The sequence below is a fragment of the Echeneis naucrates genome, chromosome 8 (assembly GCF_900963305.1).
Source record: "Echeneis naucrates chromosome 8, fEcheNa1.1, whole genome shotgun sequence".
In the NCBI taxonomy this organism is placed as follows: Eukaryota; Metazoa; Chordata; class Actinopteri; order Carangiformes; family Echeneidae; genus Echeneis; species Echeneis naucrates.
This window is the reverse complement of record NC_042518.1, coordinates 7,995,746-8,023,584: the sequence shown is the minus strand read 5'-3', so window position 1 is coordinate 8,023,584 and position 27,839 is coordinate 7,995,746. Positions and strand designations below refer to the sequence as shown.

The 27,839-nt window shown below is 42.7% G+C and overlaps 3 protein-coding genes across 3 annotated transcripts in view; 1 reads left to right on the top strand and 2 right to left on the bottom strand.

Moving 5' to 3' along the window:
* Positions 1 to 1,062: 1,062 nt before the first annotated feature.
* On the bottom strand, positions 1,063 to 4,993 carry LOC115047341 (glycerophosphodiester phosphodiesterase 1-like). The gene is made up of 7 exons (XM_029508200.1): positions 4,887 to 4,993; positions 4,213 to 4,680; positions 3,519 to 3,694; positions 3,069 to 3,174; positions 2,635 to 2,727; positions 2,134 to 2,345; positions 1,063 to 1,696 (listed from the first exon to the last, which is right to left on the bottom strand). The coding sequence occupies exons 2-7, from the start codon at positions 4,471 to 4,473 to the stop codon at positions 1,549 to 1,551; spliced, it is 996 nt and encodes a 331-aa protein (XP_029364060.1). The 5' UTR covers positions 4,474 to 4,680; positions 4,887 to 4,993; the 3' UTR covers positions 1,063 to 1,548.
* dnaaf5 (dynein axonemal assembly factor 5) lies at positions 4,799 to 26,451 on the bottom strand. Its single transcript, XM_029508199.1, has 13 exons — positions 25,923 to 26,451; positions 25,168 to 25,352; positions 24,930 to 25,054; positions 24,673 to 24,791; positions 22,916 to 23,148; positions 22,221 to 22,445; positions 17,979 to 18,122; positions 16,394 to 16,562; positions 13,473 to 13,620; positions 10,609 to 10,759; positions 8,891 to 9,047; positions 8,418 to 8,609; positions 4,799 to 5,440 (listed from the first exon to the last, which is right to left on the bottom strand). Exons 1-13 carry the CDS (start codon positions 26,449 to 26,451, stop codon positions 5,313 to 5,315), a joined length of 2,505 nt encoding a protein of 834 aa, XP_029364059.1. The 3' UTR covers positions 4,799 to 5,312.
* Positions 26,452 to 27,594: 1,143 nt separating this feature from the next.
* Positions 27,595 to 27,839, top strand: part of prkar1b (protein kinase, cAMP-dependent, regulatory, type I, beta) — a 55,787-nt gene continuing 55,542 nt past the window's right edge. The window contains exon 1 of the mRNA XM_029508063.1: positions 27,595 to 27,726. The gene's annotated coding sequence lies outside the window, so the exon portion shown is untranslated. The remainder of the gene's footprint in view (positions 27,727 to 27,839) is intronic.

Sequence of the window (27,839 nt, the reverse complement as noted above, 5' to 3'; positions counted from 1 at the left end):
TTTCCTCTGTCCCGTCTTCCCCTCTACTCCCTGCCTTTTCCTCTGTCCCCTGTCTTCTCCTCTGCTCCCTGCCTTTTCCTCTGTCCCCTGTCTTCCCCTCTGTCTTCCCCTCTGCTCCCTGCCTTTTCCTCTGTCCCCTGTCTTCCCCTCTGTCTTCCCCTCTGCTCCCTGCCTTTTCCTCTGTCCTGTCTTCCCCTCTGTCCTTTCCTCTGTCCCCTGTCTTCCCCTCTGCTCCCTGCCTTTTCCTCTGTCCCGTCTTCCCCTCTGTCTTTTCCTCTGTCCCCTGTCTTCTCCTCCACACAATGTGACACATCCTGACAGAGCGGCTGTTATTCATAAGGAGGAGGACGCACGCCGTCAGTCCAACACTCCCCCGACTGACCCACACGTTTTAAAGAGACAGTGTTTCCAGTGTGAACCAAAAACCTCCACCAAGGAAACAGGGGCTCCAGGGGCCCCCTAGTGGACACTGAGGGCCCTTTAATCCGGAGGAAGCTATTAAATTATTTTATTCCTCCACACAGCCAACGCTGCTTTACCATAATATGGATGAAATGAAGGAAATCCTCTCGGATGTGTCTGCGCCTCTAATAACCTCCGAGGTGGCCACTGTGTTTACAGTACACACTGCAGGTGCACAACCATGACTGTACACACACACACACACACACCTTTGTTTACAATGCAACCAAGCTTCACTATGGGTTCTACCAACTTTGGTATAAATTACAAAGTGGATGAGTTTCGCCAAACTGCCACTTCAGGCAAATGAAGATTATTTCAAGTTTTTATAATTTGTCTCTTAATGGGCCATGAGATAAGTAAAAAAAAAAAAAAAGGAAAGGTAGATTTTTTTTTTTTTATGTAATTACTTTATTTGATTTCTATTGCAGAGGGATAAGTTGTCACCCAGAGGGCAAAACCCCAAAGGAGACATTTGACTTTCATCACAGTTTCTGAAACTGAGCCACAAAATGACAGCAACCAAGTTCTTGTATAATCTAACTTCAAGTCATCAGCTTGTAAAGTTAATGTTGAGAATATTCATAATACAATAGTAGGTGTTGCTTTAATACCAGTGTGTCTAATATTACATCACTTCACTCCCTTGTCTCTTTAAAGATGCAGCAAACTTCAGCACAGAAGGTAGAAAAGATCTTTAAAGTGGTGGAATCCTAATCCTGGTCCAGGAGGGCTGGATGTATTGCTGCTGGTAGTAGGATAAGGACAAGGAGGTTTGAAGTTTAGCTTTCATGGTTTTCTGTAAATTAAAGGGTTATCACCTGTATGCCAGCTACAGGCAATTCAGTTTTCTTAATCTACAGATAGTCGTTTGCGTTTTTATAAAGCTTGAGTTGCCACTACAGAGATAGATAGCACCAAAATTTTCTATGTTCCATCCACCTTCGATTTGACTTAATCCAGAAAGGTTGAAATGCTGTAATCAAACGTGACTTTTTTTCCTTTTAGTGAATCAAGTATTAGTGTGTGTGTGTGTGTGTGTGTTTGTGCGTGAGAGAGAGAGAGAGAGAGAGAAAGATCATTCATTCAGTAATAAGGATCGCAGTCTTCCAGCAAGCTGTCAGTGATGTAGCCAATCTTCAGCAGGTTTTGGTAGTAGTCTTTCTCCACCGCTGTGTTAACGGTCCAGCCCACCACTTCCACTCCACGTTCAGCCCAGTACTGAACATAGTCCCTGAGGGGAAGGTAAGACGATACAGCTCAGAGAATGAGCCGTTGATGTGCCCTCATGCTCTTTTGCTGTGAGTAGTTCAGCAAAAAGTTCTTTTTTGTTTGTTTTCAGATCGTTTGACAGGTTTTTAGCTATGAATTAATTAAAATGTCCACTTCAATATTCTCTGCAAAAAAATTAATAAATAAATAAAAAGGAAAAGGAAAAGAAATACAGAAAAGCTGGAATAGGTTCACGCAATCCAGGTAACTGAAATATTTAACCAAACACCAGATTTAAACAGCGTAGGTCCTCTGATTAGCAAGTTACATTCAAGCATACCAAATAAATACAAGTTAAGCTATGTCGTAACAACTTAAACTCTGAATTATTATGTTCTAATCACAGATTATTGTTGTAGCTGTGCACTCATGTGATAGAAAACTGTTAATGTCACCTACAGTGAGATGAAGTCTTTCTGCACCAGGATGGCAGAAACTCCACAAAGCTTCCACAGTATGTGGTGGTGCGCCCAGTCCAACAAGATGTCGAGAATCCCGGTCCAGAGTTGACCCCACGTTGACAGGGTCCGAGGAGTGCCATCACTGAAGCGGCTCAGTCTCCAGGGTCGGTGGGTCAGGGCCGTGACCACGTTGGGGTCAGTCTGACGCATCTGTGGATCAGAAGAGGTCAGAGGTCAACAAAATGCTGTCAAAAACTTGAAGCAGTGTCTTGCATCAGCCTCAGATACCAGAAGCAACACTCCTGGTGCCAGTAGGTGGTGTCATTGCTCCTTTACATACATAAAAAAAAATAAAAGAAAATCTATATGAAGAAAGCGCTTTCAAACAGATACGGAGTTAAACAAAATAGATTTTTGCATCTGTATGGGGGTTCAAAGTAAGTTAAAGCGCCATCATTTCATGTGAAGCTTAAACTGTCAATCTGTCCATGGTTGTTACCTTGTAGATGACTTTGGGCTCAAAGGAGGAAACAACACTGGAATTGTAGAGGGCAGGGAACTTCTTATAAATCTCATGAAGCACTGCTGCTGCCTGGATAAGAGGAAGGCTTCTTAATATTCCATAAAAAACAGGAGAAATGATGCCGAGAACAATGTTAAAGTACGTCCTACTATCTTGGCTTACTGTAAATTGTGCTGCCTCAGAGAGTCAGAGTATTCTGACTGCTGTACTGATGGACAGCTGTTACAATGCTTCCAGCATGTTCTCTTGTCATACTCTCTATTGTTACTGATGTTACGTCACAGTGCACATACAGATCACAAATACTGATCTTACTCGAGTTCATCATTGTGGCTTGCTTTAATGTGGCTCCAACATTTAATCCATCTCATATGAAGAAATGTTTTCTTTTACTTAATATGTGAATGCACCTTATCAGCTTGGCCTTTAACATCGAAGAAGATGGTCAGCTGGTGTCTTATGCATTCCTCCACAGCCTCCTGCAGAGTTGGGACCTTCTCTCCACTGAATTTGTCCCTGGAGGTGAAAGAAACAACAGAAAATGTTTTGTCTATTGTCTTCAAAAATCTTTGAAAGCCAAGTGGGAAGACATATTTTTCCCTCACGCCACGCTGATAAAAGAGTGGTAAATAGGCTCATGTGTACAAAATTAAGTGAGAACAATGAATCAAAACAGAGCGCCAAAACATGTTTGCAAGTGGTGAGGGATCACCGACATGAAAAGAGCACGAAGGTCTGGAAGTCAGACTTATTTCTAATCAAGAACATTTTGACAAACTGAAAATTTTATTCCACGCACACACTGTCCTCAGCAGGGAAATCACAAGCTTACGCAGGTGAATGTTTGATGGGAAGCATACTTCAGCCTGTGATGAGCAGCGGCGTCTAATCTCCTTAGCTGGACAATTTGCAATTTGCTAATTGGTCCAGAACCGTTGGTGGTGCGGTCAACAGTGTCATCGTGCATCAGTACTGGCACGCCATCAGCTGTAAAACTCAAGTCCAGCTCCACTCCGGTTGCCCCGTTCCTGCTGGCCTAGAACAATACGGGGGGGGGTGAACATTTCTGGCATGACAGCTCCATTTCAGTGTGACAGACATGTACAGTTGATGTTAAGTGACTGTTCATATGTAGACTGTGTGACATGAAAGATGAATACAACTTAAGTGTCAGCTAAAAAAAAATATGGCCTGAAGCAGGGCTACCTACTGTGGACACCAGAGAAACCAAAACCAACCACATTTTGCACAACAGGGAAGATTTATAATACAGAACAGTTGAATGGTTTACCTATTTATTGCGCTACTTTGTTAATTATGATTGCAGTGTCCTCCTCTAAAAGGCTCAGCTTTCCCATTTTGCGACTATTCTGCAATAAAATCTGCAGTTTTGCCATAAAAATAGGAGGCGGTTCAATTCACTGATGTGTAAAAGCTGAGATTTGCCTTTCAGATTATGGGATGTGCAATGTGCAAAAGCTATCAATGTATTTATCAGACAAACCCCCTCACAGTGCACTGCAGAGAATAAACATTTCGGTCCATCAGACTGACCTCTCGGATCGCAGCCAGGGTGTTCTCCGGGGCGTCGTGGCTCCCTGCGCGGTGAGCCACCACCGGGACGTCGCCTGGAGGAGCCCCGGGACGCAGGACGCGTCCGGCCTGCTCCGCCGGCACCGGAGGGAACCGGAACATCACCATGAAGACGTAGAGGAGGGCGGTGAGGAGGGAGGCCCAGGTGGCGCTCCTCGTCCCCAGCATCACCAGCACAAACACCGCCGAGAAATACATGAGTTCATCCCCGGTCTGCAGCATGACGGACGGGGGGCACAGGAGGAGGTTCAGGAGGAGATGGCCGGGATGGAGCTCTGCTGTCAGGCACCGAGGGGACTACATGGTCCCGGTCCAGAGACGGAGGGACCAGGACCAGCTGATTCGCTTTGGAGATTGTGCAGAGGACGGACGGGAGCCGAGAAGGGAGGGATGGTCGCTGGCGTCATCAACGTCAAGCGCACAAAACCGCTCAAGACAGAAATTACAATTACAGTTTGTTTAGATTCAGCAGATGCAGTTTAGGAGCTCATTAACAGCATACGTGTTTATTTCTGTTCGAAACAGCCAATCATAGTCTGAATTTCATATTTAAAAGATTTATTTTATGTGATTTGTATTAACAGATCTGAAATGGTCCCTCCTTTTAAACTAAATATGAAAAAAACAAAACCCACCAACAATACACACACTGAGGCCAAAATCAAATGAGCCAGCTCATCTCAGACTCAGCACCATCTGGAGGCTGGGATGTTGAGACAGGAACGTGCTAAAAGATCCTATGAGGGATTCATTCAAATATATAAAACACACCCTCAGTACATGAAAACAAGTGGCCTATCTGAACCTGAAACATAACATGCAACAGTGAAACTGGCCTTGAACATACGTTAACAGAGACATTCTGTGTTTATAGAAATGCTGAAAAGACTGAATATAAAACCAATAGCTAAGTAATGACTGAGTTTAATTTTAAGGTGGACAAACTTAGACACTTCTAGTCTATTAGACTGCCATAAAACCGGCTTTGGCAGGCATAAAGAGACGGCTCTCTGAATGAAGGCACAATATTCAGTGTGTTTGTCTTTTCTGTGTCATGTCACTCAGGACAACGAGCTGATGTGCTCCAGCAGCTGGTCACAGTAGAGAGGACTCCGATGTTTGTCTCTCACAGCCTCCACCTCCTTCTTCAGAAGTAGAGGATGGACTGAGCTGCCTTTCTTAAGGATCTCTGGGCGCGCACACACACACACACACACACACACACACACACACACACACACACACACACACACACACACACACACACACACACACACACACACACACACACACACACACACACACACACACACACACACACACACACACACACACGAGTGAGCAGTCAGAATATCATATATAAATGGACACGGTTAAATAAAGGAGGTATTCAATGTCAGAAAATAATACAAAAATATAGCAACTTGTAGGGTTACGGTGTAAGAGTGCACAAGTGTACAACAGCATTTTAATATTTCAGAATTTTAGACAGAGGTCATAACTATTATGTAGCATCTTTCAACGTGTTGTGTTAGCAGTGGAGAATAGTTACTGATGAGCAGTTGGAAGTGACCTTTAAAAAAAGATAAAGGTCTTCTAATAAAGTTAACTAGTTAATTCACTGATTGTCCAATTTAACCTAAAACAGCCCATCATATTTGATAAACCTTCTTAAATTTGACATCTAAATCTGAAAAGTAATTAGTAGCTATGACTTTCACATGCATGAATTGGAGTAAAATATGAAGCATTCCTCTCAGAAATATAGGCTCCCCTTTCCTCCACTAGGTGACAATAATTCTCTTTTCAAACTTTTTCTACTCATCATTCCCACACAGACTGCAGCTTTTCAGAGGTATAAAGAATTACTGGAATTGCTGTCAAACAGATAAATGCTTCGGAAACCACAATGAAAAAGTCCTGTTCCAGTGATGACATACCGTCACTCTGGATGAGTTAGTTCATGTAAACTCATCATCTGATATACCCGTCTTTGTTCTTCAATGAGATGGAGGGGATTTTTGGCTTTTGTGTATATTGTACACGGCGGGGATGGAGGAAGGGGAAGTGGGACAGTGGATTAAAGGAGAACAATGACGACTTGTGAGAAGTGAGTTATACCCGTGCCAACCCGTGTGTGTGTGACTGAGCAGGTAGCAGCCGGGCTGCCAGGACTGTGGGATTATTAGGGTGGGGGCCTGAAGAAGTGATAGAGGAAGAGATGAGATGGAGAGGTGGTGCTGTCCATCATGCTGTCAGGACATGCTGCATACATCAAACCACAACACAGATATGTGTTTGAAATCCAAGAAGCATAAGAATGAGATCAACTATTGAAGGAACAAAGAGAGAGAAATCGAAGAGAGCGAGCTGCAGGGGAAAAAAAGAAAGCTTCAAACAGGGATATCAAGATCGCTTCCACATTTGTGCTGCAAGTGGGTTATTGGTGCTGTCAGATACAGACGATCACTCAACAAGATGTTAGGTCATCTGATTTCACAAAGAGACTCCGAGCTGTCTACCAGTCTACTGTACTTCATGGAGATTCACAGTGTGACACAACTAGGCTGCTACAATGATTTATATTTGTATCTGTAGGGGCCAAATATGATGATGCACTGTGATGTATAGTAAACTTCTATTTCATCAGTTTTATTATTGATACATCACCAACTCTGTATTGAAGATGTTTGTTATATGAAATCAATACGGCATATTGAACATTTCTTGGAACAGCAAAGACATTCTCTGAACATTTTCCATTAATGTTAATACTCAACATACTGTGTGACAGTATAGCTTTTTTTAAAGAAAATTCTAAAACCACACATGCACAGATAGGACAGGAAATCACTGAACTAGAAGAAGTATGGCTGTGCAGTATGTGGGCGAAGGCCGGTACATAAAGTTGATTTATGTGTGTTATTCTGCCTTCTGCAGTCAAGGTTAGAGACACTTGATAACCGTTGGCAACAACAAAAAATGCTTATCGTTCTTGCATGTCTTTCAAAAGCTCTCTGGCAGAGCTAGAATCTATGGTATGGAAGCTATTGCTGCATCTGGTGAGCGTGCGAATGCCTTCTCTCTCTTTTTTTCACCGCTCTGCCCTGTTGTATGAAAATGAGAGATCCAGTAGTGAGGCCTCTCATTGCTGGCTAAGGCATCAGCGCTCACCTGTGTCCTGTCAGAAGTAATGACAGCTAACATCCATGTGAGTGGGAGAGAATGAAAGTCCAAAGGAGCTGAATCTCAGTTACTTACTTGAGGAGAAGCCTCTCAGACTTTCCACTACTGACACATGAATAAAACACAGCAGGCTGGCACAGAAAATACTGAGTATGAGAGGAGGAAGAGAGATGGACAGATAAAAGACGAAGAGATTAGGTGGAAATGGGCGTGTGGACAGATGTGAGGGGGGGTGTCACCATGTGGTTGTCATTAGCTGGGACCTTTGTGAGTGTGGGTGGGAGGGGAGTTGGGACTCCTGGGTGGAAAAGCAGTGATTGGGTATATCAGAGGAGAAACCATACAGATATCAACCTGTTAAGAGTCTCTCTCAGGTGGGTGCTTGTTCTAATCTGGATCATGTGTTTCACTCCACTTTACCCTGAGCTATGAAGGGATGTACTCCGGAGGGGGGAATTCAGCTGCTCACGGTGATGAATTGTGTGAAAGAGAAGCATAATGGGGAGCTTTTGAAACAAAAGAGTGGAAGAATCTGCTGGCAGCATGCCAGTACAATAATCTAGTCTCTCTTTGAGTGTCCCAGACGCAGCAGGCCAGTCTGCAGATCATCACATCTAAACTCTGCTATCATCACTAGCTCAAATTCACCATTATCAGTCTTGCTATCTGTATCAGTGAGACATGTTTATCTGATTAGACGCCAGATAGGTTTGTGCACACAGTGGTGGTTCACGTTATCCTGTATCCACCATAATTCCACATTTCTATCTTAAGATATATTGTAGTTATGGTGATGATTAATAGTGATGATATATGGGATATATGGAGGGAAACTTTAGCCACCAATATTTGTGTCCACTTTTCTAAGAGGCAGACTAATTATTCATTGCAACAGCCATCACAACTCCTTCCCTCTCCAACTATCAACACTCTGTCCTCATCTCTGAGGTCACTGGTTCAAACACCCCACACAGTCTCACCAAGCACTTGCTCCTGCACTGAGGCTTCAGGATCATCCAAATGAAGAAGGATCTGCTGGAAGAGGAGCTGCAGATGAGCAGTGTACAACTCAGGGTTGTAGCCTTCGGTCAGGCTGGACAGCCACAGCCCCAAGGTCTGCAGAGCCACGCCACGAACCTCCTCACTGCTGTCATCCAGACGTTTCAACAGCTCTGTGGAGATATGATACCAACAGACAAGAGAGAGATAAATAAGAATAACAGTTATGCTGTTAAATGGGTTCAGTCCTATTTTCTTCAAGACATTAATTTCCTATTATGAAACCTTTGGTATGAGAGTTTATTGAGATCATAAATTAGATAAATAAAATGTTTTAATTCATGCTAAAACTGTGACGCACAATTATACAAAAACAATTACAATGCTTTTATGTGAATTGTGACAGACTGTGGCGCATTATCTTTATCTGTTGGTCATTTACTGTGCCATTCACCAGGATAGATCTTGTTGAGAGACTCAGGCTGCAGACTGGTTCCAATAAGTCTGATGATTGTAGACACAGAGCGACATGCCAACAGCCTGCCCATCTGTGAATCCTCTTCAATGGCCGACAACACCTGTGGACTCAGCTTCTCCTCCAGATGAATCAGCTGCACACAGAAAAGGCAAGTTTTAAAATGTCAGATGATGAGATTAACATCTAATAGCTATTTGAAAAAGTTCTTCCCTAAAAAGAAAAATCAATTGTTTAAAATACTAATTAATTCAAAATTGTGTTTTTGTGTGAAAGTCTTAGATATTGTGTGCCTCCTTTGAGGCTTTATTGTCAGAATCATTTACTGTAGCTATCAACAATCATAAAAGAAAAGATGTGACTGGTTAGTTAAACTGGAAACACAAGCTTCAATTACTTTTTTTTTTTTTTTTTTTTTTAAACTCAAGTGAAATATCACCAGAAGCATGACAGATTCACATCAGGTCTGGATCAATTTGTACAGACACAAGGGCACTGAGCCCATCTACAGAGGTCCAGAAAAGACCAATGTTTTTATCACAGCAACAGATGAGAAACAGAGGAAATCGACAAAAAACAAGGTGAGGCGAAGTGCCATGAATCACAGGGCCAAGAGGTGATGGCTAAAACCTCTGTCATCTGGTCTGTTTGCTATTGAAACCATGCAGGCGAAGTGTGTTTAAAAAAAAAAAAAAAAAAGAGGGGAGAGTGAGGAAAGAAGAGGAATATTTGGCAGAGAAGTAATCCGGCATTACATCAGTGACAATGTGAGGATGCCAAGTGTAAGTGGATCTGCTAATTGTTTTCACAGGGAGAACTGAGGAATCAGTGTCCTCCTAAATGAAAGGCTGTTTGAGTTGTTGGTGGAAATAACTGTCTGTTGTGATACTAGTGAAGACACAAAAACTGTTGTTTCTCTAATGTAAGAGTCCAGTCCGGTTTAGTCACCACTTTTCCAATTTGTCTATCCTTGTGAGGATGTGTAGGTGCCATCTGATAGTAAAAGTTTGATTGCACACGTACACCCACACACCCACACCCAATTTCACATTATCCCCCAGCTGTTTGCTTTGTGTTTTCGTTAAAGATGTGTGAATAGAGGAGGTGTGTGTGAGCTCATTCCAATTGGTCACTCCGAACAAGCAATGTGGAAATGAAGCCAGATGTGTTTTAAGTGTGAGCACACATACTGTAACTGGGCACATGCTCCCACAGACAGGTGCAAGGGCATGTCCCGGGGAGAGCTCCTTCATACAACAAGGGCCCAGAACACTGTACACATTGTTCCTTAGGGACAAAGGTATGTGAACCCGCTTGGCCCCTCGTACACCTGCTACCTGCTGTGGCCAACTCTTTCAGCCAAAGAGACAACGATGGTGGATAATATATTTTCCTAAATGGCCAAGTGGGATTGTCTATTTTGTTGTGAGATGGATAAAACAGAGACTTTGAAGTAAATGTCAAGTCCTGATGGAAGAGAAGAATGCACTACACATCTTTTCCCTTACAGCCGAGTCAATAAAAAAAAGGGAGTATGTACCACTGCAAGAAGTTCACATCCAGTGTTTGCTACAAATACTCAAGAGTCCCTTTGCACAGGTAAATGTAACCAATGTGTCATACATGTCCTGGGGGAGGCTGATGTATTTGTAGATGCCATCTCTGAAGAGGGGATCTATCTGTTTGTATGTAAGTACCTGTCCAGGTGTGATGGCCCCTCCATGCAGCAGGGCGAACAGGCAGCTGAGGGCCGAGGTGCGGACTGCAGCAGCCGTACGGCCTGCATGCCACACCAGGTTAGGAAGCAGGATGTCACATAGAAACCTCTCGGACTCATCACAGAATTGCCTGTCAGAATACAGAGAGTAAGAACATGGAGACACAACAGATGAGCAGGAACACACTGCTATTGCTCCATGTGATAACAAAGCAAGCCTTAATGTGAATTTTCATAAATAACTCCAACACAATGCCTACCCTGCAGTTATTTTCCCACTCTCTCTCTAATGCAGATGGACGAGTTGGGGAGGAAGTGAGGAGTACAACATCTGGGTGTCCACTGTTTCCATTTGCCTCATTTTCCCATGTTAAACCTTCTGAAATCCTATCACACTCACTACCAGACTCTTTGCAGCAAACAAACCCTGCAAACTTTGGTTGCTGCCTCAAACTTCTGTCTGCACAGCTGTTGTCAATAGTCATGATTTGAGAAAATGTTATAACATAACAGTGCCAGCAGGGGGAGACTGTGGGCCACAAATTCAGTCTTGTCTGCTGCTGGATTTCAGCTTGACAGGTGTTGAAAGCTCATCATAAATGATGGCAGAAGATGGAACAACATATTTCCACATTACAGGGATGATGCCCAGGAGAAAGAAGACTAGGATTTCACCTTTCGCATGTACGTTCGTGGACACACACACAAACACACACCAGTGCCAGGGAAATTCGACAGTGCATCTCATGGGTCTCTACACATTAGAGCTGCCTGTGTTTCTGCAAGACTAACAAAGCAGCTGCAGACCAAACTGCTCTCTCTCGTAAAACACAGCTGAAATTCTACATTATTCTGAGTGACTGAGTTTGTCATCCAGTGGGACTGGGCAGTGACTCAATCATTTCCATTAACAGATTTTAGAGAAATTATCTTTGTTCCAACAAAATCCCTAATTACGTTTCTACCTGTGCCTATGCGCTTCGTGATTTTGGAGATGTCTATATTGGTACACTGATAATTATTCAAGTTGCATTACCTATTCCTTTCCACTGTTTTAAAAATCTTATTTTCTTTGAACTGATCAGTGTCTGCAAATGAGTTGTCTTGTTTCAGAAATGTTCTAAAATGTGCAACTGTATAAATCCTATTTTTAATATACATGTATACTTAGAGCTGTGTAATTTTGTCATGGTGTATTTTACTGAAAATTATACATTCCACATTGACTATGACTTCTCCTGAACAGATTTCTAATAAAAGCATGATCTCACCCAGAGAAGCGTTTTCTGTTTGATGTCTTGAAAGTTGAAATTAAGAGCAAAGAGAGGGATCTTTTGTCATTCACCGATGCATAAAAACACAGTCTTATCTCACTTAGAGGTGGCACCTCAGCTCGGGCTGCCACATCTAGGGAGAATGAGTACCGACTTTCATTTGCCTCACATCACCTTCTACTTAAATTTCAAATCCTGCTTTTTAATCACAGCACACAAATCCACATGAAACAAAAACATTACGTGTGTGTGTCTTGATGAAAGACACTAACATGCACAAAAACATACTTTCCCTTTTTGCCTGTTTTGAAGCTGAGCTGTCATTATGCCAATTTGGTTGTAGAACAAAGAGAAGTGGTTTTCTCTTTGACTAGCTTTGTCCTTCTGATGACATGTAGCATGTGTGTGTGGGCTACAATCTGCTGAGCAAAGATCAGGTGATAAATTATGAATGGAGGAATGAGATAGGTATGAATGGAAATATTATGGCAGACCGCACAGCCCCACATAATGCAAGTTAAGCATTTGTTTGAAACCTTTTGAAGGTGTAACATGATTTGTGTCTCCTGATGGTTTTGTGATTACTTGAAATACAGATCAGCAATGAGAGACGTTGTTAGCAGCACAGGTGGCCACACTGTGAGTGGGGAAAAAACAGAGGCCTCTTTTGTCTAGCCTGCACATTTATGGATAAAATAATCTGATGAAAACTGAAAGCAAAGTTACAATTTCCCCATTTTTGGCAAAGGCGGCAGAATATTTTGGCTTAAGAACCCAACCATTGTTTATGAAACATATTTCACTGACAGTGGGGATTATTTTGTTTTGTACTCTTTACGCTGTTGCCAGGTTCAGGAAAAGGCACTTTCAACATCCTCCAGTGCATCCAAAAAAGATGAGCAGTTTATCCCTTCGGTTATCAAATAGCAAATGGAAATGCCTACCAACCCGTATAGACTTATTTGCTGTAATTTTAGGGTTCGAGACATGCTGTGTACATGTCTCTATAGAAACCCAATGGCCAGGGTTTGTCTTTCTGATTGACAGGAGCAGCTGCTGTGATCACTCTGACCCAGGATGGGCCTCAGGCTTAACGCATTCCCTCAGATTAGAGCTCTGAGCCCGGGCTGAGGGCTTCACAGTTGAGGACTCAGAGGGGACCCTGAATGGAGGGGTGGGTGTCACAGAGAGGAAGAAGCTACAAATGAGAGCTTCCTCTGAGTGTCAAATATCCATCAAATCCTACTTCCATCATCAGACAATAGTCATTAAAATTACCAACAAGACATTTACACAGCATGCGCTGTCTTCTTCATGCATGCTGGGAGGTGAGTCATTTGAATGTGTCTGTATGATGCTCCCTAAGAGGGTATTTCAAGTCAGGTGAGACTTTATGCAACCATTTATGGACTTATCACAACTGTATCATTGTCTGGATATACCTCATTGTGAGAGACATGAATACATTAATAAACCACAGACATATAAAATAGACAGATGGTTGTAAGGGCCTTTGTGAAATACACTGTGTGCGTATTTCTGTGTGAATGTATGCATGTGTCCCGCTCACCCCTGGGAATCCAATGTATTGGCTGAGTCCAGTAGCAACTTGGCAAGCATTGTGAAGGTACTCATTCTCATTTCTGGGTCTTTGTCTGGATTGAGGCAGCTCCGGAGCAGGAGCATCAACTGGCTCACAAACTCCCCGATCACTGGACCTATAACATATGCACAAACACACGTTTGTCAAGATACTGTAATAATTGCCCTGTCTGTAAATCTTTAAATTGTAAACCTTTCTTTAAAAAAAGTATTTTTGTTCTTTCTTGGCTAGCACAAACTGTCAATTTGCAAACAAACAAACAAACAAAAAAAAGCCAACATAGACCTAAGACCTTTTTTTGTGTTAAGCACTGACTGGAGGGCTTGTGTTATTGTGACCTCGATGGACTGGTGAGACAGTGACAAAGAACTTTGAGGAAATGGAACATAAAAAACTATTGGTGTCAGAGAGTATTTCTACCAGTGTCTATTTCAGGAAAATGAGAAACTTGTTCCCATTTACGCTGATGCCCACACACACACCCACTAACAGTCTGATTGCATGTTTACATAGCTATATATAGTAATCTGTGATAAGTCCATGCCCTGTTTGGACTCAATTGTACAGACATCAGAGTAGACAGAGGAAATCCTGCAACAGCCCGAGGGTGGCGGCCAATATCATAAAGAGATACGGGAAAAGAGAAACAGAAAGGGTAACAGAGCGGGGACGTGTCAGTCAAAGAGTGTCCTTCAGTCAAGGGTGTTAGAGGAGATGTATGCAGGTGATCTCACAGTGACTTCAGATACATACAGACAAGACAACAATCTGAGAATTCACTTTACGTGCACTGCTTAGAAACTATGAGAGACGTGAATCTTGTCTTTGAGCAAGGCATTGCGACTAACCACAGAGAAAGAAAGTATGGGAGATTGTCCAAATCTACACACAAAGGATCAGACATTCTCTTCCTGGCTGAAGAACAAAAGACTGAGGAGGATATGAGAGGGCAATAATTGTTCCTGTCTCAAACAAACACAGATTGTGTGACAGTATGTGAAGAGTTGATGAGTAAGCAAACTGACCAATTCTCACTTGTCATATTAACTACTGTCAATTGTTCAGCACAGGGTCAATTTCTCTGAGTCACGTTCACATGAAACACAATACAGACACTGCTGCCAGTAATGAAGTCCTTGGGTTCTGTTAATGGACCAAAGATCACATCTGCATAATCCAGAGAGGCTGCCTCATGGTTGGCAGCCCCCGCTGACCTTTTAAGTTGCAGTTTACACGCATGCTCATCTAGACTGACATAATATGTGCAGCACATGACTTTGTTATGCTCTGCCACTCATTTTACCCATTTTATTGCACGTTTCTTAATGTGGAGTGATTAAACGAAAAAGAAAAACAAAGTCAAGTGTTCAACAATCATTGGAGAGGTGCTTGTAAAAAATTATTACAGTGAAGTGGACCTGTAACCTTTGTTACGGTCACAGTAAACTTGATATTTAACTGTTAACCATAACCAGACAAGAAATGTAGAGACAAAGGAGAGGAGATGACATGCGGCATTTGATCTGAGTCAGATTCAATGGACACATTACAACAGAGAATTACAACCAGTAAACATTATGCCTCCAGCCATGGCTTGCCACTTGCATAAGAGAATAATAACCTTAAGAAGGCTTAATTAAACATGCACAAATAAAATATACACATGCTGATACACACTGAGCTTCAAAGTGGCCTTGATCCTCAGGAAGGTCAAGAGCAAGCAGCTGTGGTTCTGTTTGATGTAGTGACCTGCATGGAGATCACTGAGTGAACTTAGACTGCAATGGTCAGTTAGCTGTGAGAGTGAGTGAGTGAGTGTGTGTGTGTGTACACGTATCTTTTTGTGTGAGGATTAAAGGGGTACCCGGCTGCCCGGTCAATTAGAAAGAGGGGGGTGAGGGGATTGGAGATGAAAGTGTGCCACAGAGAGCACTGATGATGAAGGATTATATGGAATAGGGGGAGGAAAAGTAAAGTGTCAGCAGCAAAGACAGGGTCACAAACTTTTTAACCTGCAGCACCACACACACTCATAGCCACACGAGCACAGCCTAAACCTTTTAGACAAGTCCAAGGCACGCTGACTGACTGACAAACAGAGAAAGAGACAGGGATTTTCAAAAGTCAGCAAGCCAACTGGTGCTAATGGCACCCATGTTTTTTTTTCCTATGTGGGTGCATTTTACCATGACCCTCTCTGCTTGGGTAACTGAAAATAAAAACTTTTTTCCCTCTTTGTTTCTGTGTTAGAAACATTGATGGGCATCATTTAAGAACATCAGAATGGAACCGCACACATCCTTCTATGCATTAAGTAATAAATCATAGAAAATGTAACCTTAAACATTTTTCAACCAGCAATGACATCCAGGTCCAGGCAACTCAATAGTTTACAATGGAAAACTTGGATTGGGAGGATGCTCCCTGCTGATTTTGTGAAGTCAACTGCAAGAAAAGAATGCATCCTAACACTTTTAAGACTATTTTAACATAGTACTAAGAGTCTTTAAATTTACAAGAGCTGCTACTTTGAAGGTTGCCATACTTGCCGTGATGATGGATCATGTGCAGACAGGAGAGACAGCTTGGCGTTCAAAGTATGATGTAACATGTTGCGTCTGAACAAGTTCAGGAAAGAATGGCTTCACCAATCACACTATGAAGTAATGTTTGATAAAAAATTACAAAGACTACAGTCTCTCTGACATGTTGGGGTGAAATGGACTCAAGGAGCATGTTCAGATTGTTGCCTTTTTCCTATGCATTAACAAAGATTTTGAGTGACCAATCTCTTGAGCATCTCACTGTATTTTTTTGACCTGCTACGTGCAAACCTTAGCACCTGTGGTATGATTTGGCAATGTGTCCATTCAGGCTTCTCTTCTCACCTGACTGTGTAACTATGATATGCAGTTGAAGCCTCTGTGGGGAGTAACTGGACCAAGTGTTGACAGAGGCAGACAACCAGTCCAGCAGCTGGCCCATATGTTGTTTATAGAGCTGCATCACTGAGTCCAGGCTCTGCACCTTGCACAAGGACTGTAGACTCTCCAAGGCCTGAGGGAGAGAAGCAAAGATGGAACAGAATTAGACCATATTTTTATGCTGCAGTTCTTATTTGAAAACATAAAGAAATTAGTCAAAGAGACAGAGGACATTAGGGGGATAAAAAATGAAGAGAATAAGTAAGAACAACACTTTGTCTAAATTAAATAACTACATCAGTTCTCTCGCAATTTTGGGAATTCTTTGGATGCTGTACACATGGGAGGTGCAAAATCATCATGTCAAACCACGGGAAGAACAACTACGGTGTTGTTCTTCCCGTGGCATGACAAGGTCTCACACATAAAACCACTTAGAGACAAAAACTCCGACAAATACACAGGATGTCACACAGGCACAGGAACCGACAGAAACAGACACGCGCACATGCACAGACACATACCAATAAAGCTGGGCTGAGTGGAAAGGTCAGGAATGAGAGATTGAAGAGAAAAAAATTAAAGCAGAGTAACAGACCTTTAGGGCACGACATAGTTCGTGTCATTGTCCCTCAGGGATGGACAGGGACAGAGACAATATCTGAGTCACAAATTGACTCCATCATAAGAGAATTAGACAACCCTGAACTGTCCACTGTTGGGAAAAATATGCCCCCTTTCTGGGAAAACATGTTTGACTTTTCCTCTGCGTCCAGGAATGCCCAAGGTCATTCTCACCCTCTGTCTCTTTCCATTCCTTTGCATCTCTTCTCTAACACTGCTGTCTGTCTGATCATACACAGATGCAGACAGACATAAACACGTGCACACAGTGGTGGACCGTGTGGTGTCTGGTAAGCACCGGTGCCAGTTATTTCCCGGTCATCTCCCTGCCATCTCCCTGTCATTAGCGTCCTATGGCGACAAGAAGTTAGGCGACACACAGGTCTGTGACACGACCAGCTTAATTTGTTAATGTTCCTGTTTGGTCCTCGCATGGGGAGTCTGACCACAAATTGAAAGCTTGTTACTTACGTATCAGCTTGTTTTTGTGACCTGTGGAGGTTTTATGGAACCACAGATGGGGTTGGGCTGATGACACACACATGCTAAGAAACATTGGTCATGTCTCCCTATTTGTTTTGCTTTTTATTCTGTCTGTCTTTCTTTTTCCCCACCTTTCACCCAGCACTGGATTTAAAGTTCCACTCTAAAGGTGCAATTTTGGCTCCCCTTGCTAAGTGGGTAATTATACTGTTGGCCATGCACACTTTGAACCTGTAGAAATGCTTACATTCCTTGAGCAGCTCTCTTGCTTCATAAAACCAGCTTAGCTTTCTAATAAAAAGTGATGGAAAGAAGAAAAAATGCACTGTTCCAGAGTTACAAAAATGAGGTAACAAGCTGGGTTTCCCATGGTGTACAAAGTGGCAGCAGAGCAGCAGAGGAGATAAATCTGGGACTGTATCTTCACAGCATTTTCTCTCACCTTTTCACTGAGACTTGTTTCAGTGGAGAGGCTCTGGACGGTGACCAGCACCTGCAGCAGCTGCAGACTGACTGAGCCACAGTCTGACTCACACTTACACAGCAGCACATCCACACAGGCCAGCAACTGTTCCAAGTACATAACCTGGGAAAGAGGGAGACAAGGGGAAGTATTATAATATTGTCTTGTATGGTTTATAAAAAATGTGACTCTTGTGAGAAGAGCTCAGTTTGTGCACTCAATGTGTCTTCCAATGACCTCCATTTTATTCCAAAATCCGATATCTCCTTTTCCCGCCCCGCTTTCCACTTCCTCCGCCACAGCACACCATCTTCTTAGTGTAGTCCTAAACTCCTCAAAAGTAATCCCACTTTTAACCAAGCAAATCCTTCCTAATTGCTGAAAGTATCCACAAGCCCATTTATCTCTTATTTCACACAAAAATCACCAAATGTATGTGCAAGAGACAATAACTCAACTTTGTTCCAATTTAAGCAAATGTGTGTGTGTGAGATTTCCATCCCTTGTCAGCCAGTATTGTGGTAAGCTCATGTTTAGACAAAGACCTGCGGCTCGGGCTAATTTCCATGCCATCACTGGGATCGTGGCCTCCTTTCCTGTTTTCAAGCTGCCTGTCATTATAGCTGGTTGGAAGGGGGCTGGCTTTACTGTGGAGTAGGTGGTAAGGTAGACTTTAGTAGGTGTAAATAACATATGCCCATTCTCTCAATCATTCAAAGCACATCCACTCAAACGCACATCTTTTCCTAATTTTGAGTCGTTACTGTGCTGCACAGCTTGGAATTAGTCTACAAGAAAAAACAAATGCTAAGCCAAGATTCTCAGAGATTTTAAAAAGCCAGGATTTGTGAGGAGGAATGGTCACTATGGGGCTTCCAGGATTCGAGACTCATGAGCAAATGTTTTTATTTTGCAACAGGGTGTTGAGCACACATTGGAAAAAAGGTTTGTTACACACATCTTGAGTCCAGCCTGTTCGTTAAATTTGCAATCACATTTTCCTGAGCAGTCCAAGGCTAAACTAAAGTTCCAGGCAACCACAACTTGCCCCGATTTCTTCAGCTAACAATACTCAGAATAGTTTACAGCAGTATGTTCACTTGTGAATATCTATCAAACAGTCATTGATTTGGGGTGGGGGTTATTCAATGGCCAGTTAAGAGCTCAAAGAAGCCAGTAATGGAAAAAACAACAAACACATTAGCCTACAAATATATGGATACACATTGCATACATGGGCAGAAAGCAACCATTAAGGCTGGCTCCAGGAGAAAAAGAGGGAGAGCGGAAAAAGTTGTGCGATGTAATGACTAGGTGGACACCTGGAGCCAGGTATGATACACCTGGTTCCATTGGCCTGTGCACGCTCCAGGGGCCCTCATTACCCAGAATGTGTGTGTATCTGTCCACTAGTGAATGCATCAATTACACATGCACACGACTCCACTTTAAAGAACCATACCAGGCAATGGATTCCTATCCATCGGGGGAGCCCACCCCCTGCAGCTACTAATGTTGCTAAGGCAACCGGAAAACAAACATTGGTGGTGGATATGATGTTGACCCTTTCCTGAAAGGCAAAGTTTGCTCTCTAGTCTTTGCTCTCCTCTCTTCATTTGTCGTTCAGTTGAGCAGTGAGCAGTAGGCAGCTTTCATTCATGATGAAAGGCCGGCATGCAAGAGACATGCTAATATATGGATGCACGTTTGTGTATCCAACAGTAAACCAGCAGTTGTTACATTGTGAAGGTCGTCCATGCAAAGACAAAATGAAAAAGACTGAGGCTTCTCCTGCTGATCTCTCTACTGTAGGTCAGGCACTTTTTACATTTTCACCAAGACATCATGCTAAATGAAAACAAGCCTGCCTATAAATATGGCTACTCATTCACTCAGCCTCCTTTATCCCATTCTTCCTCATCCCTATCTTTATTAATTTATACCAGCTCTTCAGAATTTGTGATGCCTCCGTCACTATAGCAGCTCACAACATTGTGACAGTCATCTGTGTCAGTTGTGTGTGTGTGTGTGTGATGGTGAGGGTGTGTTAATCTTCTGTGGAATGCCCCGTGAAAAAAGATGCCCATATGTGATCCATAAGCAAACACCCCCGTTCAAACTAGACAAGGTACCCTCGGAACGTGGCGGTTTCTCTAACCGCCAGCTCGTCTTTCATTTTCCCTCAAGCACTTGACATCAACTTCAATTTCTAACCAATGTTTTTATTTTCCGCTGAGCATCTGTCATGTATTTTGGTAAGCTGTCTTTTTCCTTGACTGAAATAAAGAAAAGAAAACAGGCACTTGAAAGAGCCTGGAAGGTTAAGTTGTACAGAAGCATCATATATCAACTTCCAAATCTCCAGCTTGTTTCCCGCACTCCCCACAGAGCCTCACAGTTCCTCCTGCCACCATTCACTTTGAACATTGTTTATATTTCATTTCTTTTACAGGCTTCATTTTGTCCAAGTCAAATTTCACTCTTTCTTTCTCTCTGCCTTTGGTTCAAATAGCACATAACCCTCTACTTGGATCCAAGTAAACATACTTTTAAAGCTGCTTAAGATGCCTTAATTTTTTAAAAAGCTGAACAAAGGAAAACAATGATACTGTGTCTGCTATTTGTGTCTGTTACTCTGCAGATTATTAAACAATAATCATATCCAAAAAAAATCAGTCCTCTGTGAATGATCTGAGTGAGTAAGTGTACAATATTCTGGGTCAGCAATTCACTGTGAAGAGAAAGAGAGAGAGAGAACGGGATGCAGGTGCTCCTGTCTCTCGTGGTGTTATTTACAGCCACACAGTGATCTGGCCCTGCTCGCTACTATGAACTCTGTCTGGTGTCGAAGAATGTTGCAGGTGCTGTAACTGGGAGAACTCTCGAACCACAACACTCTCTGCTATGCCCTCTGAAACAGAGATGGGGAGAATGACACGGGGAGATAGATGGACAAACAGACAGAGAGGAAGCAGAGGTCTGCCTCCATCTGTGTGACGTGTGACCATCCCGTCCTGTTAGTTCTTTCTTTGTTTGACCCTGCTGGATAGCCCCCACCTTCCCCCCATTTATCACCAGCCTTGACCAGACAGGCTTTGAAATTTCAGGGATTCTTTCAATGGTGTAGCTAAACCACAGTCTGGTGCAGACCTTACACATGGCCATAAAAAAGACAAAGACTATGCACTGCCTTGTCTGGTCAGGAAGGTCAGAGCAACCATGTTGAGGTCGCATGAAATTAGTGGATTTGTGTTATTATTATCCCAGGGAGGAAATTCTTGCCTGCCTCAATGGGAGGAGGGTGGGGTCAAGGGCATAGGTGAGTGAGTAGTTTGATCAGAAAATAACTTTGTCAGACAACTTATTTTGATTGTGAAAGAGAAACATATTGGGTGGAAAAAAAACAACAGGGAAGAGTCTGCTGTGGTCTTGATGGGATTTTTCCACTGGCAAATTGTCATTTCAAACTCAAAAGGCATTTTTAATAATTTATCTGAGTGTGAAAAAAACAAAACAAGCAAAAAGAGACATTCATTGTTGAAGAGGAACATTTGACAATTGTGTGTGAACAGAGAAGTTTTGATCATGGACCTGGAGTGTTAGGCTTTTGGAAAAAAAAAAAAACAATGTAGCCAGACTGTCCCTTTGGCAAAATTGGCATTTTGGATAATTACTCAACGATGAACCCAGTGAACTCCCTGTGTACAGTAGTGCTATTGAAAACTCTTCAACTAAAGCCCTTTTAAGAGATGTGGCACCTTATCATGAAACCTATTTCCATAAGCGACAAATTAGGCGAGAAATATACAGTTTCACTGCTTCACTGTCACTGCCAAAAATAAGAGCGCTAGGGTACACAGAGAGAGTAGAAAATGACCTTCTATGACACTGCCAAGATCACCTAACAAGACTGGAAGAGAAACAGCTGGTGCACACAGATCAGGAGGGAAAAATCCAGACATGTAGGACAGAGAAAACCTGGCAAACTTGTCATCAAAACACACCTGGCTTTGATGTTTTATTATTTAAAATAGAAACTCATTCCCTTTTCACAGAAAATGTCAGATTTGCTACGGCAATGAAGGTAGTCAGTTAACAAAAGCAGAAGGATGTGGTTGTGTTGGGTGTGAATGGTAGATACTGGCAAAAACAGTTATCCCCTGAGTAAATAAGTCAAAAACAAGTCAACCACAACCAAAAGCAAGCTTCCCTCATGCTGACCTGTTGATATTCCTGGCAGACGTCAGGCTGTCCCAGAGTGTTGGCGATCTGTTCGAGATGTGGTTGAAGGAGGGGTTTGTAGCAGCCACCCAACATCGCAGCAAGCACCATCAGGGGAGCCCAGGGATGGGAGGAGGAGTAGGGGGTTGTCACATGATCCAGCAACAGTTTGAGAAAGACAGCCGGAGGGACAAAGGTTCCCAACAGTTTAGCAGATGCCAGGCACTGAATGTAGGTAAAGAAAGAGGGAGAGGAAGACAGTGAAGGGGGACAAGAGCAACAGGATGTCCACTTTTAATGTCTCGCACATCAAAGATCTGTACAATCCTCCTACGTAACCAGGTGCATCCCAAGTCCTTGAGCTCTGCTTGATCCAGTCTAAATGGAGAACAGTGAGAAACTCACATGCCACTAGAAGTGCTGACTCAAAGCTCAACAGATGTATCCTGAAATCATTTAGTATGATAATAACTGAAATATTACCAAGCAACTCTATTGCCTGCACAGAGGTTGAGCATTACTAAATGCCTCTTTTGACCCCTCAACAAAGGAAATGGCTCTATGATGTATAGAATCTCATTTAATCCCAGGGTAGACAGATTTCTTTATTAGAATACTCCTTACTCTGCATCATGCATGCCAGGTTTACTTTTTCTTTACATGTTAAAAAAGACAGACTCTCTCTTCAAACTCACATTGCTGACCACATCCTGTTCTGTGTCAGTGCATGCCCGGTAGAGAGTGGCCAGGAGGGGCTGCATATGCTGGGTGCTGTGGTCCTCGGCATGGAGCAGCAGCACAGAAAGCAGCTGAGACGTCCTGACCCGCGTGGGCACCAGCCAATCGGTTATATCATGAGTGATGGCTGGCACCAGCCTGCCCAGGTTTCTGATCACCAACTCTCTGCAGCCAAGCCCAGGACGCTCCACTGGAGGGTAAAATGGAGAACATTCAACTATGCATAAATTTCAGTTTGTCATGTTTGGGATATTTATTAGTTTTTAATTTAAGTTGATCTTTTCTTTAAAGAACTAATTCTGTGTCTCTGTGTGCGGTTAATTTTATGAGACTGTGGAAACAACATTTACATGAAAGTAAATATGTCTGATTCAAAGGTTTTCATATGTGTGTTCACTTTGTACCAGCTCAACACATTTCCCCTATAAGAGACTTGTCAGAGCAAGTGAAATGCATTCTCAAACTACATTTCAAATTCGGCCTCCCTTTCTACCCCTGCTTATTCACTCTGTCCCAGCTTAGTCCTTTGCTAAAACACACACTAATGAGACAGGAAGGGGGATCTAAAGGAAGACAGAGATAAATCAGAGAAACACACCAGGACAAGACAAAACAAGCCCCTTTCTGGCTGTCTTTCACTGTTTGACAGTGACCTCTACACACTGGGAGGCCCGGCAGATTTATGATGGCAAGAAGGAGAAAGACAAAAGAGAGAGAGGGAGCCTCTTCCTTTCCTTTCCTGTCCCCAGGCACAGCCTGTATTCATCCACATTGCCACACATTTAGCTTTGGGACACGTATATGAGCTTTAACCAAAATGCATGTTCTAAGGAACACTATTTTTGATACACACACAAACACACACACACTTAAATTTACCCTGGCCCCACATGGAAGCCATGGTCACCATGTTCAGGTTCACACTCATTCCCGGCCCCAAGGCAAACACTTATCTTTCCAAGCCAGTGCCTGTCCTGAAAACTACGCTGTCATACAAAGCATTATATATTACTGAATGTAATAACCTTGGACAGCTATACTAAAGAATGATGATTTAATGCAGTGAGGTGTGGGTTATTACATTTAGATAAAAAATTTACATTTGCCTTTAACTGGTGTGACAGGTACCCTTTTACATATAGGGAGAGACAAGCGAAGCCAATGCACCTGGGAATTAATACTGTTGCAACCCTTGAAATCATATTTCTCCTAAATTAATCCTTCTACCTAAATAGACATAACAGATCAATTTACATGGTGTAGGGAAGCCTGAGTTTTAAATGTGAGATTAAGCCAGGTCCAAAGAACTTTCTTCAAGTTATTTCAACAAGTAAACACAAGGCCTGTCTAAACGTTCTAGCCCTTCCATCATTACTATTTGCAGTATTCAACAATGGATGCTAACAGGAGCTTTAGGTGCCTAGACCTCTCTTTAAAATTGACCCAGTTCAAACTGCGATTTGACCAGATCAAACAACTAAAACAGGAAATAAAACATGAATATTATTCATTTGGCAAATATTTGCAGAGAACAATAATAATAATAACAATAAGAACCCCTTTACTGCATATGAGTGAATATGTACATGTAAAAGTAATGGTGCATATGCTGATGATCAGACACTTCATCGTTCATTCTGTTCCAATCGGATTCTATCCATTTTTTAAAAGTAAAAATGGCAAAGAAGCATATGCTTCGCCAACTCTGACTCACCTCCTGGCGGGTAGAAAGCAGGTGGGGTGAGAAGGAAATCCATCTTGTCCTTGATGTCATCTTCATTCTCCCTCTCCCACTGTGCACCTACTTGTCTCCATAAATCAGCAGCTAGAAGTCTGCAGAAGTGGAATGGAAACATATATTATAGAGATATGAGATATTGAGACTATCAAACTCTCTCGAACATGAACTGGAGCACTATTATATGATATATTCATGTGACATATTATATCATAAAGAAAAGGGTTGATTACCTTATTTCTGGGACCTCATCATTGATGTTGCTCAGGAGGAGTGGGACAAGTTTGTGGAAGTAAGAGTATCTGTCTCTCATGTGAAGTAGCCAATCTCCAACAACTACAGTCACGGCTTTTCTTACCTGGAAAAGAAAAAAAGAAAAAACAAACAAACAAACAAAAAAGTGGTGAGAGCACTTGAACAGGTTGTGTATTGGTTTGTTCATGCCAGAGATCACAAACTTTGATGATGAACCTGTGGTGAGTCGTCAAACAGTCTCTGTGCCAGGTGAGAGAGTACGTCATCCACATTTTTCCCAGTGCCATGCTGAATGACTGCTCCAGTAGCTTCGATGACAGACACTCGTACCCGGGAGTGCTGATGAGCAATCGTCTGCATGAGAGGCTTGACCAGACTCTCAGCCTGCATGTGAAAGTGCTCTGGGAGTAGAAACATACTTTTGTCAATTCCAATTCATGTAATAGTTTGAAATATGTACGTATTATTGGTATTTTAATAACAAATTGGAAATATGTCCTACTATTTCAATTTCTTTAACATTACAATATAACTTACTCAAAGTCTGAATTACAGTCCTGCACTGATTAGCAACAACGTATAGACTAAAACTGAAATTTTAAGTCAACCTGAATGAGTCCAAAAGATTCATCCTTTTTACTGGTGATTTACTGGAGTATGACCAGTGTTTGTCACAACAAATGATCGGATATATGTGACTGACATATTCATCAGGTTACAGCGGGGTCTGATGTTGGTTGATGAACTTTATTTTGAAAGTGAAGCAGGCCCACGAAGTTGAGAAGCATCACACTGATCAATTAACTAAAAGCATACCAGCAGATTAAAAAATATTTTTTACATTCAAAAGTAAAGGGAAGTCTGTGGACATTAATGATAAAAAATAATTCAAGTGATTTAGCTATTCATTGTCTGCCTGCCTTGAAACCATGGCAACAGACCTTGACAACAACACAAAGCGTGCCACCAACCTGGTACACACTGTGCAAACTTGACTGTGCATTTGCAACTCTCTCTTTTTACATCCGGGAAAGGGTCGATGATAGTTCGTTGCAGTATGTTGATCATTTCGTTCAGATACGGCGCTAAATGTTTCCCGCACACCTCCACTGTCAGAGTCAACATCTCAACGGCTGAAAGCCGGAGCTCTTCCGCCGGCTCCAGGATTTCTTTCTCCCCGAGCCTCTGAGCCAGACACGGCATGAGATAAGGCAGCGACTCCTCCGGTTTAGGAACACAACGAATAAACTCTTTTATCACTGATATCGCGGTTTCTCTGCATCTTTCCATCGGATCTGACAGGCACTTGAGGAGAGGCTTGAGGAGAGCAGAGAAAATATCCTGTAAGACGCTGCTGGAAAGTCCTTTATCTACCGTCTCTCTCTTGATTTGCTCTAGGGCTCTTTTCCTCGTCGCCTTGTTTTCTTCATTCAGACAGTTTAAATGCCGGGCTAGTCCTCTCAAAACTTCGCCAGCAGCATGCTCATCTCCTGCCGCCATTGCTGCCATCTTGCCTGTCGTTATGGCAACCAGCAGTTGCACGACAAACAAACATCTACTTTACGACAGCTTCTGATTCAAAAACTCAAACTTTATTAGCATTCCCAAACATAACGTTCATCTGGGCAAGTCTAAATGTACCTGTATCTTCAATGTTTTGATATGATAACTTCAACCATTTTACTCAAAAATTCACATAATTTAATCAATATCTGTTGATATGGTGGTCAAACATGCATGTTCCCTAGCTTTTGAGTATATTTACATTTTATTAAGAATATACAATCTACATGAATGAAAAAAACCTGGAGCTTGACAGTAGGCTATTCAAGGACACGAATACTCGTTGATATTACAATATACAGCCGCTTAGTGCTTTTTCAGAGACATTGCACAAAGACACTATGTATTAACATAGTCATCTCTGCAAGGACTATAATTTTGGAGTCATCAGAAATTATAAACCCGTGGTCATGTTTTGATACTTTGCTGCAATTTTGTTTTTGGTTGTTGTTTCATTGGGGAAGCTTAATTGGAAAAAATGCCCCACGTTAAATAGGCTTATTTGAGCGTTTTCCGAGCACAAAATACTGGAAGTCGAACTAACTTTTTGAATTATTTCTTTTATTGGATTTCAATGTAACCAGGCCGGGCGTTTAAGTGAAACACCTGTCCGGCACCCTGAGGTGGGAGGGGGGTTCGAAGTTACCTTTAAAGATGTTTCACCTGGCCGGACCTTTAAATGAAACACCTGTCCGGCACCCTGAGGTGGGAGGGGGGTTCGAAGTTACCTTTAAAGATGTTTCACCTGGCCGGACCTTTAAATGAAACACCTCTCCCGGCACCCTGAGGTGGGAGGGGGGTTCGAAGTTACCTTTAAAGATGTTTCACCTGGCCGGACCTTTAAATGAAACACCTGTCCGGCACCCTGAGGTGGGAGGGGGGTTCGAAGTTACCTTTAAAGATGTTTCACCTGGCCGGACCTTTAAATGAAACACCTCTCCCGGCACCCTGAGGTGGGAGGGGGGTTCGAAGTTACCTTTAAAGATGTTTCACCTGGCCGGGCTGGCGCGCGCACGCTCGCCTCTCTCTGCGGTTGGGACGGTGACAGAGTGACGTAATCGGGGCTGACGCAGAGCGAGCCGAGGTAGCTGAGAGGTACAGCAGCAGCAGCAGCAGCAGCAGCAGCAGCATCCCAGCTAGCGGACTGTACCTCACCTCTCTCCCACCACCAGCGAGGTGTTTTCCCCATCGAGCATCCTCCAAAAAACAACGGTAGGGATACCGGCGAGAGCACAGACCTCACCGTGTTTTTACCAAACACCAAACAGCGGCTCGGAGCCGTCCCTTCGCTTGGGTTTACGCCGTGGTAGTCAAAAAAATTCACT